Source organism: Ictalurus furcatus, chromosome 23, assembly GCF_023375685.1.
Source record: "Ictalurus furcatus strain D&B chromosome 23, Billie_1.0, whole genome shotgun sequence".
In the NCBI taxonomy this organism is placed as follows: Eukaryota; Metazoa; Chordata; class Actinopteri; order Siluriformes; family Ictaluridae; genus Ictalurus; species Ictalurus furcatus.
This window is the reverse complement of record NC_071277.1, coordinates 12702372-12716237: the sequence shown is the minus strand read 5'-3', so window position 1 is coordinate 12716237 and position 13866 is coordinate 12702372. Positions and strand designations below refer to the sequence as shown.

Here is a 13866-nt window from a genome sequence, read left to right as displayed (position 1 = left end):
CATTCCGAAAAGTGTGAAGTACTCATATCGGCACTTGGTATCGGCAAGTACCCAAATGTAAGTACTTGTAATTGGTCTGAAAAAAAGTGGTATCGGTGCATCCCTAGTACCTACCAAAATTGGTCCAAGGAATCACTTCACCTGTCAGTGATTTTAATGTCATAGCTTATTGGTGCATATAGGTTCATATAGCACTAAAGAATAGATGAAAAGTAAACACATTATGAAATACAACACTGGTTATTTTTGTTGAGCTTAAAACTGCAGACTGCACATTTTCCCACAGACATTTAAATCGTCTGAATTAGTCATCACAGTAGTTGGCGAATTCCAATACTATCAGTCATGCTGTAGCTCATATCATGCAATACTAAATAAAGTATCAATTAAGATGTGGATTTTCTCAATGAAGTTATGGATTTTCTGTGTAGGAGCCGAAAGGTGCTGAGGCAACTGTCAGTCTGGTGTCGGCCATCTTCATACACTCGGAAAGCACTGGGTGGTTCCTGTGCGCTGCCGTTGTGCCCTGACGTTATCATATCTCTGCAGGCAGAGTGGAAGCGCTGTGTGTTGTGGGTACGTTTGAGTGCTCTGGGTAAGGGGCAGCCTGCACTTCATGCCATGCTTTGTGTGCCCACCACTGAAGACCTGCTACGCTTGCGTGAAGACCCCCAGTGGTGTGGCCCCAACGAACCGCAACACACAGACCACCTAAAGCACCAGCTGAAGAGGAGGGGCAAGAGAGGCGAAGCGGCACTATGCTGTTCTGCTCTTAAGGAAGAGGAAGACTGCAACATTCCTGAAACGGATGACGCTAGTTCTGCTTCCAAGATGGGAAAAAAACGTGCTCTTTTCCATATTAATCAACACTCTGGCCCTTCTGTTGTGCTCAGAGATCCTCTCCCCAAGCCCAGTGCATCAGTAACTGCAGATCCTAGCCACTCCTCTGTTGAATCTCTTACCTTTACTGGCTGCAGTAACTCACCTTTAGTGCAAGGATTGTGGACTAAGCTACTGCCCAATATGTCATCTCACTGTTCCCGTATGACCCTAGGATGGGTGGTGCAGGGCGATTTCTCCCTGGCAACAGGAACGGGGGAGGCTTTAGGATTTGTAAGTTTGGTGGGCCTCCTGCAAACACTTCTTGGGCAATCACCTGATCAGCGAGGCATTGTGCTTCTGCGCAATCCCACCTCCCTCCAGTACCGCTTCGCAAGACTCCATATAGAAGCCTGAAGCACTGCGTAATCACTGCGCCACTACTGCACAAATGGATCCGCATCAGTACCTGAAGTTCAGTTTACTGTTCCAACACAGTTGTACATCTAAGATCATATTTCTGTTTTATACAGATCTGCATTAAAGCCGTTGGAAATTCTGCTTGGATAAAGTAGAAAAAATAGATGAAAAGAAATTTATTTTTGTCAATCTTAAAACTCCAGACAGCACATGTTCCCACAGACATTTAAATCGTCTGACTTAAGTTATCACAGTAGTTGGCAAATCCCGATGCTATAATCAGACGTGCTGTAGCTTATATCATGCAATACTAAATAAAGTATCAATTGAGATGTGGATTTTCTCAATGAAGTTATGGATTTTCACTAATCTGGAGCATTGCAATTGAGGGGGCTCTTAGTAGAGAGAGAGAGAGATCCTCTTTATAAACACTTATTAAAGTAGGACTTAAGTAACAATGTATTGAAACAGCTGATTTGTTCAAATTGTTTTCATAAAAAGGCTGTTAGTTTCTGGTTCATGAGTTAAAGTTTAGTACTGGTAATGTCAATAACATTTCTGCCAAAACCATAAAAAATAAATTGTAGTAGGGTCTATTTATCTATAACGAACTCATCCTAGAGATTTCATACTATCAACATCATATTTGGTCAGTCTAATGTAAACACCTTGGCGATGTTGGATTGCAAAGCTTTTGAGTTTCGTTGAAGGGCGTGTTCGTGATGACCTGACAATATTCGATATGAAACGAATCACATTTTTGAGGCCTAAACATGCTCGAAAACTCATGAGACTTTGCACACGCCTCAAAAGTGGTGAAAATTTACATCTGATGCAGGTTTTAGAATTGAGTGTGGCAAAATGGCTCGATAGCGCCACCTATAATATTTCAATGATGTGCGCCTCGCTCTACGTTTGACCTACATGCACGAAATTCGGTACACGTGTTACATGCCAATACTTACAAAAAAAAGTTTGAACTGATGCCCTAAAGTGAACAGGAAGTCAGCCATTTTGATTTTTCTCTTAAATTTTTGCTCAGATTTTGCCATCTCCAGGCATCGTACTTTAACAAACCCCTCCTAGAGATTTAATTGGGTTGACATCATATCATATTCGTTCAGTCTCATCAAAAGGTCTTGACGATACTAAATTGCTAAACTTTTGTGTTTTTGCTACACAGCATGGGTGTGGAAATTGTTATACATACAATGCCCAATCTGCACCAAACTTCACATGTTTTATATGAATCCTATCCTGAAGACATATACATGCTGATATATTTACATCGGGATACACTCCTAACAACATATAAGTGCTAAAAAAAAAATGGAATGGCGTTCCCCTGGCAGAGCAGCCCCAACCTGCACCCGGGTGCAAGGGACCGTTCATCGCTGCTTGCAGCTTTAATTTAGATTTAGAGTTTACTTTATGATGCTGAAGTTTATAGTCTAGACTGGGCTTCACACACTACACATTAAAAGTTTTGTAGGCTATGAGCAGAGTTCTGTACTTTTGGAAGGTTTGGGGTCTTATTCATAAAACATTTCAAACAGTCATTTGTTATGCTTCTGCCACTGAGAATGATGTTTTTAGGTTGTACATCCATCCATGCACCCAGGCAAGATTCGCGCTAGCGTGATACCTCAAGAATGAGTGGTTGAATGTTTAAGATTTATATGGAACTATGGTTGTATCCAGCAGATGAACTGATGACATTTTGAAATGGATCCAAATAGGGTCAAGGTCACTGGTAGGACAAATGTCTGAAATAGTTCATCTATAGTGTAATGTTTGATTCTATTGTATTTTTTTTATTATTATTTTTTTATGGCATACAAATTAGTAACAAGATGAACTAGTATTGGTGGTGGCGGCATTCCCCTTGATGCGGTTGGCCTTAAGTTTGACTTGTTAAATGTAATTTTATAATGCACACTGCTGGGAGACTTATGCACACATTAATGTTACACTGGCATGACAGGTGAATGAATGATTTATTACTTAATATAGCATTGATTATGAAATCTAATATTAGTTTTTCAATTGTTGAGTGAAACTGAAGATTAAAAATGCACAACAGGTTAAAGATTAAAAGTAGTTTTGCAGAATATGCAGTGAAAAGGTGAAACTAAATTGGGTAAAGAACAAAAAGTTTGCACTGAAAATTAAATTCATAGTAATCACTAATTAAAGTGTTAAGATAAATTCAGATACGGTCCCCTCCAAAAATATTGGAATGGCAAGGCCAATTCTGTCATGTATCAAGAAACTCTGGACTCCACTTCCCATCAGCCACTGCACTGCTCTAGTTGTCACATGACCACTTACACCTGATTCACGTTTTGGTTAATGAGCACTCGTGTATATAGTCCTGGTCTGCACTATGTGTTTGTCTTTCGTTGTCCTAGACCGCTGTGTTCCATGTTTCTTGATCTTGTTAGTTTATGTTTAGTTTTGCCACAGTATTATGCCAAGTTGTCTTAGACTCATGTTGTTTATGTCTCAGTGTTTTGTTTCATGCCACAGTGTTCTGTCAAGTTGTCTTAGTGTCTTTGTTTCTTAGTACGTTGCTTCAATAAAAGTCATTATCTGCACCTGCTTCTGGCTCAACCACGACTTGTGACAGAACGAAAGACCCACAATCAGAAGCAGCAGATCGCCAGGATGGATAACTGGGGCGTCAGGATGCCACCGATGTTCGTGGAGTATTTTGCTACGTTACGCCAACAGGCGGAGGATTACCAAGCTGCGCTACGAAAGCAGCAGGTCGCCAGGAATTATCTGAGCTTCAACTTACCTGTTCACGGAGGACTACGCCATGTCACGCCAACAGGAGGAGGAGTCCAGGTACAAGGGGGAGTCTGTGGTCGGGGCTAGTACCATCTCCCACCCTCCCTCCCCTATTATGGATCTCGCTCAGCCATCATGCCCCGCCGAGGACGTCGCTCCGCTTTCATGCCCCGCCGAGGACGTCGCTCCGCTTTCATGCCCCGCCGAGGACGTCGCTCCGCTTTCATGCCCCGCCGAGGACGTCGCTCGGCCTCCCTGCTCGGCCGAGGACGTCGCTCGGCCGAGGTCGTCGCTCGGCCTTCCTGCTCGGCTGAGTTCGTCGCTCCTTTTCTTTGCTTCTCTCAGTTTGCTTCTCTTGTGACAAATTCATTTGTTTGTGCTATGCACCAAAGACATTTGGGTTTGAGATCAAAAGATTGATATGAGACGAGAGTTTAAGATTTCAGTGTTTATTTGCCGGTTTTTAACACATCTAGATGTGTTAAAGAACATAAAACATAGAATATTTTGTATCAGACTACCTAATTGTGAGGTGAGCAAAAGTATAAGTACAGACAGAAGACTTGACGTAAGTTATATATTTAAATAATCTTTGTGGTGTGGCCTCTACCTTTCTGCTCCCAAGGTCATCTTCTCCCAGGTTCCAATATTGTTGATCACTTAAAAAAATGGGTGGGTTAAAACATGTATGCCATGTTTTAATTTGCTTAACACATCTATATGTAAAAACCAGGAAATGAAAACTGAAATTCTGATCTATTGTCTCATATTCATCTTAAGATCTCAAACCCAAATGTCTTCAGTGTGTAGCAAAAACTAAACAAGTGGTCTTGCTTTTCCAATACTTTCAGAGGGAACTTTACTCATCATTTACTTATCTACAAAGGTTGGTCAAAATCCGTCACATCGTTGCTGAGATATACCCTCACATCCTGTTTTGCGACTTCACTGTCAAATTCATTTGAGCTTTATGGACAAACTGTCCCATCATATAAAAATGTTAGAACTTTTGTTTGGGTTGGTCTCTCAATCCTCTCTTCCATATTTCACGGTTATTCAACAAAATTTGTGGTATTACAAATGAAGTATTTTTGGTTAAAATTCTAACGATCACCAATACTTCAGGGGAATCAATAGAAACAAGAATCTTGATTTCATGTTATTGGGGGGGGGAATACTTTTTGATATAATTCAAACTGGCTGACTTTTTGTTTGAAAAATCAATAATTTGTTACATCCACAATATCAGCACCTTTAGAGGACTAAGAATCTTGACAGAATGTTGAGTGGTTCGGAAGTTACTAGCAAGTTAAAAAACTTGGGAATTGTAACACCATGTAAAAGTGAATTTAGACAAACCTTCTTGAAACCCTTAGGGTGAGGTCTTTTTGAATATATATCAAAATTGTGGAAAATGCAATATGGCTGAACATCATGGTGTCTTGGTTAAACATTTTTATGACATTCCATTGCAGAGTTACTGTTGTAAATGTATATCCAACTTTGCCCTATTGGTGGTGCTAGAGGGCTTGAGTGGCTTCTCCAATAATAATAATAAAAATAATAATAACAGTAAAAAAATTATAGCTGCAAGCAGAGATGAAGGGCCCAAGCACTACAGTGCCATCACCACCTGGTGGGTGTATCAAAACAATGCATAGTGAAGCGAGTGTTGTAGAGCAGTGTTTCCCAACCAGGGTGCCTCTGATGAAAGCAGGGTAAAAATCCTTCAAACGTTTCTGAAATGCTAAAATGTGCATAAAACATTTTATATATATGATAAATATCTGATGTCTGAAATGACACAGACAGAAATAATAATAATAATAATAATAATAATAATAAATTATATATATATATAAAAATTATTCCCTCCCCCATGACGATCTGTCAGCAGCACTTCAACATCAGTATGCATGCGTTTTATCCTAATAATTAGCGTATGACTAATATGGACAGACTTCTTAAAAGAAAAGCTCCAGATTCTTCTGGACCATCAACTTCATCCTCATGTAGCTAATGCTGTTTAGCATTAGTGTTTGTGTAGGGTGCCACAATTTTTTAACATTTTCAAAGGGGGCCGTGACTGGAAAAAGGTCGGGAAACGCTGCTGTAGAGTAACTTGTTTTGCGCTGATGTGTTAGGTTAAGCCCAGGGCCCAGCTGTTCAAAAAGTTTCATCTGGATCAGAATGATCCGGATTGGAAAATCCCATGTTTTGCTATCCAGGATCCTTTGTACTTTTGTGTCAGTTTTTCAAAGCAACATTGGATTGGATCACCTTGATCCAGATACAAACCTTTCAAGATGATCAAATACGGATTACTAGTGCTATAAATCAGACTACATATCACAATATAGGGTACTAGCTATGTAAAGAACAACAGGTACAGTGCATCCGGAAAGTATTCACAGTGCTTCGCTTTTTCCACATTTTGTTATGTTACAGCCTTATTCCAAAATGGATTAAATTAATTATTTTCCTCGAAATTCTACAAACAGTACCCATAATGACAATGTGAAAGAAGATTGTTTGAAATCTTTGCAAATTTATTAAAAATAAAAACCAAAAAAAAAAAAGCACATGTACATAAGTATTCACAGCCTTTGCTCAATAGTTTGAAGCACTTTTGGCACCAATTACAGCCTCAAGTCTTTTTGAGTATGATGCTACAAGCTTGGCACACCTATTTTTGGGCAGATTCTCTTGGGCAGTTGAACATCTCTCCAGAGATGTTCAATCGGGTTCAGGTCTGGGCTCTGGCTGGGCCACTCAAGGACATTCACAGAGTTGTCCTGTAGCCACTCCTTTTATTATCTTGGCTGTGTGCTTAGGGTCGTTGTCCTGTTGGAAGATGAACCTTTGCCCCAGTCTGACGTCCAGAGCGCTCTGGAGCAGGTTTTCATCAAGGATGTCTCTGTACATTGCTGCATTCATTTTTCCCTCGATCCTGACTAGTCTCCCAGTTCCTGCCACTGAAAACATCCCCACAGCATGATGCTGCCACCACCATGCTTCACTGTAGGGATGGTATTGGCCAGGTGATGAGTGGTGCCTGGTTTCCTCCAGACATGATGCTTGCCATTCAGGCCATCAGACCAGAGAATTTTGTTTCTCATGGTCTGAGAGTCCTTCAGGTGCCTTTTGGCAAACTCCAGGCGGGCTGTCATGTGCCTTTTACTGAGGAGTGGCTTCCGTCTGGCCACTCTACCACACAGGCCTGATTGGTGGAGTGCTGGAGAGATGGTTGTTCTCCTCTCTCCACAGAGACACGCTGGAGCTCTGTCACAGTGACCATTGGATTTTTGGTCACCTCCTTGACTAAGGCCCTTCTCCCCGATCACTCAGTTTGGCAGGGTGGTTAGCTCTAGGAAGAGTCCTGCTGGTTCCAAACTTCTTCCATTTACGGATGATGGAAGCCACTGTGCTCATTGGGACCCTCAATGTTGCAGAAATTTTTCTGTACCTTTCCCCAGATCTGTGCCTCGATAAAATCCTGTCTCGGAGGTCTACAGACACTTCCATGGACTTCATGGCTTGGTTTGTGCTCTGACATGTATTGTTAACTGTATAGACAGGTGTGTGCCTTTCCAAATCATGTCCAATCAACTGAATTTACCACAGGTGGACTCCAATCAAGTTGTAGAAACATGGCAAGGATGATCAGTGGAAACAGGATGCACCTGAGCTCAATTTTGAGTGTCAGGGCAAAGGCTGGGAATACTTATGTACATGTGGTTTATTTATTTATTTATTTATTTTTAATAAATTTGCAAAGATTTCAAACAAACTTCTTTCACGTTGTCATTATAGGGTATTGTTTATAGAATTTTGAGGAAAATAATGAATTTAATCCATTTTGGAATAAGCCTGTAAATAATGAATTTAATCCATTTTGGAAAAAGCCTGTAACATAACAAAATGTGGAAAAAGTGAAGCACTGTGAATACTTTCCGGATGCACTGTATCTCCAGGGATATACAGCAGCTCAGTCTTTCTAGGATTTAGTTTCAGCTGATGAGCTGCCTTGCATAATAGTTACCTGGCAGTCTGAGTGTCTGAGAGGGAAAAAAAAAAAAGGAGAGGATGAGTTGAGGGTCATCACCATAACAGTGGTAAGAAAACTCATGTGATGATATGACCTAACATGACCTATGATCAAAGAAGAACGGCAAAGGCATTAGGACTCAGGGAGGAGGGTTAAAGAGGAGATGGAGAGTTGAGAAGTGAGGAAAAACTGGTGTGGAGCTTGTGTGGATTGTATGCAAATTTTGCAACCCACCTCCAGGTTTTCCTTGTAGAAAAATGTCTTAGCAGCTGAGAAATTTTTTACAGTGGAGCGCAATATGAGAGAAGATCAGTATCAAGTTGTGATTTTGTCCACTTTCTCTCAGTTGCTCTTAATTTTCTGTGATAATAGTGTTCCTAGTTAGGTTCCCTGGTGGAGCAGGGGCTACCATGTGGTGCACTCACTGTTGCAGCCCAGGTTCAATTCCCAGTCAGCGAACCAACCCCAGCCACTGCAGGGTTGCAGGAGTCAGTGGACTCTCATTGCTGGTACCCAACAGAGGATGAGAGCAGGTCCAAGTGTAAACTAGCTGCTGTGGGTTACTAAATAAATAATTAAATGTATCACATCTCCTGTCAAATTACTACAGTACATGTGGTAGATGAAATGGATCTGGACTGGAGTTCTCTACTATCTATTTAACAATAATACCTCTGTTATGCCTATATTTTTCCCTTTCTTCTTCTCTCCTTGTACACTTGTCACAAGTACACTACAGTGTATGAAAAAATAAATACACTGCATGCAAATTGTTGGCTTTTTTGACATATTTGGACAAGAAAACATTTGATCCTCTTTGAAACTGGCTATTAATAAAGATGATACACTCTATCAAATGACACATAAAATTGACATTTTGTAGTAATTTTCACATTTTAAATGGACAAAAAACAGGTCAGTCACATGGAAAAAGTACACCCTTACATTTATCACACCTTCAAATGCATAAAATTAGAATCAGGTGTTCAAGATTGGGTGCCAGTGATTAGAACCTGCTTAGGGGATGCAGGAGGAACCTATCTTATTTAAGCCCCTCTCATATCTAGTGTCTGGTGTTCCCTTTGCTGCTGAGGTGTGTGGTGTCATAATGACAAGAGCTAAAGAGTTCTATAAGGCCTTCAAACAAAGGTTGTGGATGTCTGTGAGTGTGGCAAGGGGTTTAAAAAGATCTACAAATTATTTGAAATACATCATTCCACTGTATGGAAAATAATCTACAAATGGCGCAGATTCCAAATGACTGCCAACTTGTACAGGACTGGCCATCCCAGCAAATTCAGCCCAAGAGCAGAAAGTCTGATGCAAATGAAGTCTCCAAGAACGCCAAAAGTTCATCACAGGATCTGCTAGTAAGTCTTGCAATTGTTGGTGTCAAAGTGCATGCTTCTACAATCAGAAAGAGATTGCACAAATTTGACCAGGAAAAAGACTTTGCAAGACTACAGTTTTCCAATTGCCAATGAGTATATAGGCAAAGACCAGGCCTTTTGGAATAATGTGCTCTGGAGAGACAAATCCAAGAGTTGTTTGGCCACAGTAACAGTGGGCATGTTTGGCACAGACCAAAGACAGCTTTTCAGGAGAAGCACGTCGGTGGAAATATTATCGTTTGAGGTTGCTTCACTGCCTCAGAAACTGGACAAATTGCATTTATTGATTCAACTATGAATTCGGCATTATATCAAAGAGTGCTTGAAGATAATATGAGGCCATCTGTCCGAAAGTTGAAGATGAAATGAAAGTGGACCTTTCAACAGGATAATGATCCTAAGCACAGTAGCAAATCCACCAAGGATTGGCTCAAAAAGAAGAAATAGAGGGTTATGGAATGGCCTAGTTAAAGCCTGGATTTGAATCCCATTGAAATGTTGTTGGGGATTTCAAACGGGCAGTACATTTAAGAAAACCCTCAAATATCTTGCAACTGAAAGAATATTGCATGGAAGGGTGGTCAAAAATTCCCCCAAGCCTGGTGAACAATTATGCAAAATGCGTACAAGAAGTTATTTCTGCTAAAGGGGGCAATACTAGCTTCTGAGGGTGTACTTACTTTTTCCACAAAGGAATATCACATCTATTGATATTTCTGTTGAATAAGTGATTAAAAGCTAACTTGTGGTTTTATTCAAGCATATCAACTTTATTAATAGGCACTGTTTGAAAGATGATCAAATGTTTGCTTGTCCAAATATGTAAAAACAAAAAACAAACAAACAAAAAAACACTTTCCATGGGGTGTGCTTATTTTTTCACATGACTCTATATGGAAACATCTTGTGAGATTATTCACAGCTTGTGAGAATATTCAGAACTACAAGTAACCTGTCCTGCAGGTTGGTGATAGACTCCTATCCATTATTGTTATTTTGTAATAGGCAGAACTTGAGAGTGTGTTGAGGATGGATACATGGTCCAAGATGGCGGTGCGGTAGAACACAGCAGCCACTTCGGGTCCACTAATATGGTGCATGTTAGGTGTAGCTTACACCAATTGGGGGACATTTTAAACAGATGTACTTTGGAAGACATCAGTGCTATCATCGACAATTTCTGCTGAACATTGAAGCACAACGCTCAGGAGGAATAAACAATGGACTAAAAGATGAGCTACATGACTTTGGGCTCTTATCAAATGTTTCTTTCTTGACAATAAACTGGACTTATTCAGTCTACAGCTAACTACCCAGCATGAAATCAGGGACTGCTGTGTTTTCATTTTTATGGAAACATGGCTTAATGACAGCATTCCAGACACAGCCTTTCAGCTAGCCAGGCTAACTGCACATTGCACTGACAGGAAAGCAGCACTGTCCGGTAAAACTCATGGCAGTGGTCTGTGTGTTTACATAAACAACGAATGGTGCAGGATTGCCGTTGTGCTTTCAAGCTACTGTTCGTTGCTGGTGGAGTTTATGACTGTGATATGCTGACCATATTACCTGCCCAGAGAGTTTACCACCATGCTCATTATTTTGGTGTACATTCCACACAGTGCTAATGCAAGGGAAGCACTAAGTGAATTTGACAGGGCTATCAGTAAACTACAGACAGAGCACTTCGATGGATTTTTCATTGTTGACGGAGATTTTAACCACGTGAATCTGAAATCACTGCTGCCAAATTCCACCTGTATGTTGATTTTGCAACCTGTGGTACAAACACTTTAGACCTTGTTAACACCAACATTCACGGTGCTTACAAGACTGCCCCCTACCCCCACCTCGGCGGTTCAGACCACATCTCTGTTATGCTAATTCCAGTATACAGACCACTTCTTAAATGTGCCAAACCAGTTCTGAAACAGGTGAGAACCTGGCCTGAGGGAGCCATATCAGCACTTCAGGACTGTTTTGACAGGCACACAGACTGGAATACGTTCAGGGAGGCTGCTACATACCACAAGAACACAAACAGAAGAATACACAGCATCCCTGACTGGCTACATCAGCAAGTGCATAGATGATGTAACTTCCATCAAGACCTTCACCACATGTGCAAACCAGAAACCGTGGATGACAAGGCGGGAGACTGCACAGCAAGGGCCAAAACTTTACCCAGGCTTTCAGAGAGGCAAAGCACAACTACACAGAAAGAATCCAGTCACGTCATAAACACCAAGGACACAAAGCGTATGTGGCAATGCATTCAGGCCATCACAGACCACAAAGCTACACCACCTGTCTGTGTTGATGATGCCTCACTCCCAGATACACTGATCAATTTCTATGCACGGTTTGAAGTACAGAACAACATGCCAGCAAGGAAGACCACCCCAACTCCCACTGACCAAGTTGCTTAGTCTGTCTGCGGTAGATGTTGGGAAAACTCTGTCCAGAGTTAACCCATGGAAAGTTGCAGATCCTGACAACATACCTGGTCAGTTGCTCAGGGAATGTGCAGATGAGCTTGCAGATGTCCTCACAGACATCTTCAACATTTCCCTGAGCCAAGCAGTTGTCCCCGTGTGTTTCAAGACGACCACCATCATCCCTTTGCCGAAGAAATCATCTGTGTCCTGCCTGAATGATTACCGGCATGTTGCACTCACACATATCATCATGAAGTGCTTTGAGCAGCTAGTCATGAAACATAAAGAGCAGTCTTCCCACCACACTGGACCCATTTTAGTATGCATACCATCCCAACCACTCAAGAAGACACCATATCTGCTACCATCCTTCTGTCTCTGACCCATCTAGACAAAATGGACAATTACGTAAGGATGCTGTTCATAGACTTCAGTTCAGCATTCAACACAATCATCCCACAACAACTGACAATAAAGCTGAGCCTGCTGGGTTTAAACACTTCCCTCTGCAACATGATCCTGGACCTTCAGGATTGGCAACCCAGAACCCAGAACCCAGTCCATCAGGATTGGCAACTCCACCTCTAGCACCACCACACTGAACACCGGTGCCCCCAGGGCTGTGTGCTCAGTCCACTGCTGTTTATCCTGCTGACTCATGACTGTGCTGCAAAGTTCAGTTCTAATGATATCAAGTTTGCTGATGGGCCTCATCAGAAACAATGATAACTCAGCACACAGGGAGGAGGTGAACCAGCTCGCAGAATGGTGTAGAGGCAACAATCTATCTCTTAATGTTGATAAGACTAAAGAGATGATTGTTGACTTCAGAATAACCCAAGTGGACCACTAACCACTGTACATCAACGGAGCAACTGTGAAGAGAGTCAAAAGCTCCAAGTTTCTTTGTGTGCACATGACTGAGAACCTCTCCTGGACTCTGAACACTGCCTGCCTAGTCAAGAAGGCCCAGCAGTATCTTCACTTCCTGTGGAGGCTGAAGAGAGCCAAACTTCCCCCTCCTGTCCTCACCTCTTTCCACAGAGGGACGATAGAGAGCGGCCTGACCAGCTGTCTCACCATGTGGTATGGGAACTGCACAGCCTCCGCCTGCAAGACCCTGCAGCGAATTGTGAGAACAGCTGAAACATCATTGGGGTCTCTCTACCCATCATTGACACTTCCTTCAACAACCGCTGCATCCGCAAAGCCACCAGTATTGCGGATGACCCCGTCACCCCTCTTATGGACTATTCACCCTCCTGCCATCTGGAAGAAGGTACAGGAGCATTCGTGCCACCACCAGCAGACACCGCAACAGTTTCTTCCCTGAGGCAGTCAGATTATTCAACACCTTGCTGCTTCCCAACGCTCACCTGGGTTGGTCAAAACACCAACCCAGTAAGACTCATACCACTGCACATGCACTAACCCAGTAAGACTCAGTACCACTGCACACTGCATTTTACATAGCTGCATCAGCCACTTTATATTATGGAACTTTTTTTGCTGCCAGTATTGCTGCTATACTTGTGCTGCTACATTACACAATAGCTTACAGTTTACAGTCCATGTTATATGTAATTACTGTCCTGTGTATTTACTGTCCTGTGTATTTAGTGTTTTGCACTCATGTCACACTGTTGCATATTGCACTTTATGTAGTCTTTTGTACTGTTCTGTGTTGCACCATGGTTATCAAGAAATGTAATTTTGTTCCAATGTATACAAGCTATATAGAGGAATGACAATAAAAACCCACTTCACTTGACTTGAGGATCCAGGTGAATGAGATTTATTAACAATTCCAAATCACAACACAAAGCAATCAGGTAACTGTCAAAATAAATCTTCATCCAAAATAAGGCCAAAACAGTAATCCAAAGAATAATTCAAAACACAGGCAAAAAGGAAAAAGTGCACAATAAAACAGAGAAATAACAATGCTCAGAACTTA

General features: G+C 41.6%; 1 protein-coding gene across 1 annotated transcript in view; it reads left to right on the top strand.

The window, feature by feature from the left end:
- Nucleotides 1-2525, top strand: part of pop1 (POP1 homolog, ribonuclease P/MRP subunit) — a 29093-nt gene extending 26568 nt beyond the window's left edge. Inside the window, exon 16 of the mRNA XM_053611633.1 lies at nucleotides 432-2525. Within this exon, the coding sequence (XP_053467608.1) occupies nucleotides 432-1236 (805 nt within the window). The 3' untranslated portion in view covers nucleotides 1237-2525. The remainder of the gene's footprint in view (nucleotides 1-431) is intronic.
- Nucleotides 2526-13866: the final 11341 nt, after the last annotated feature.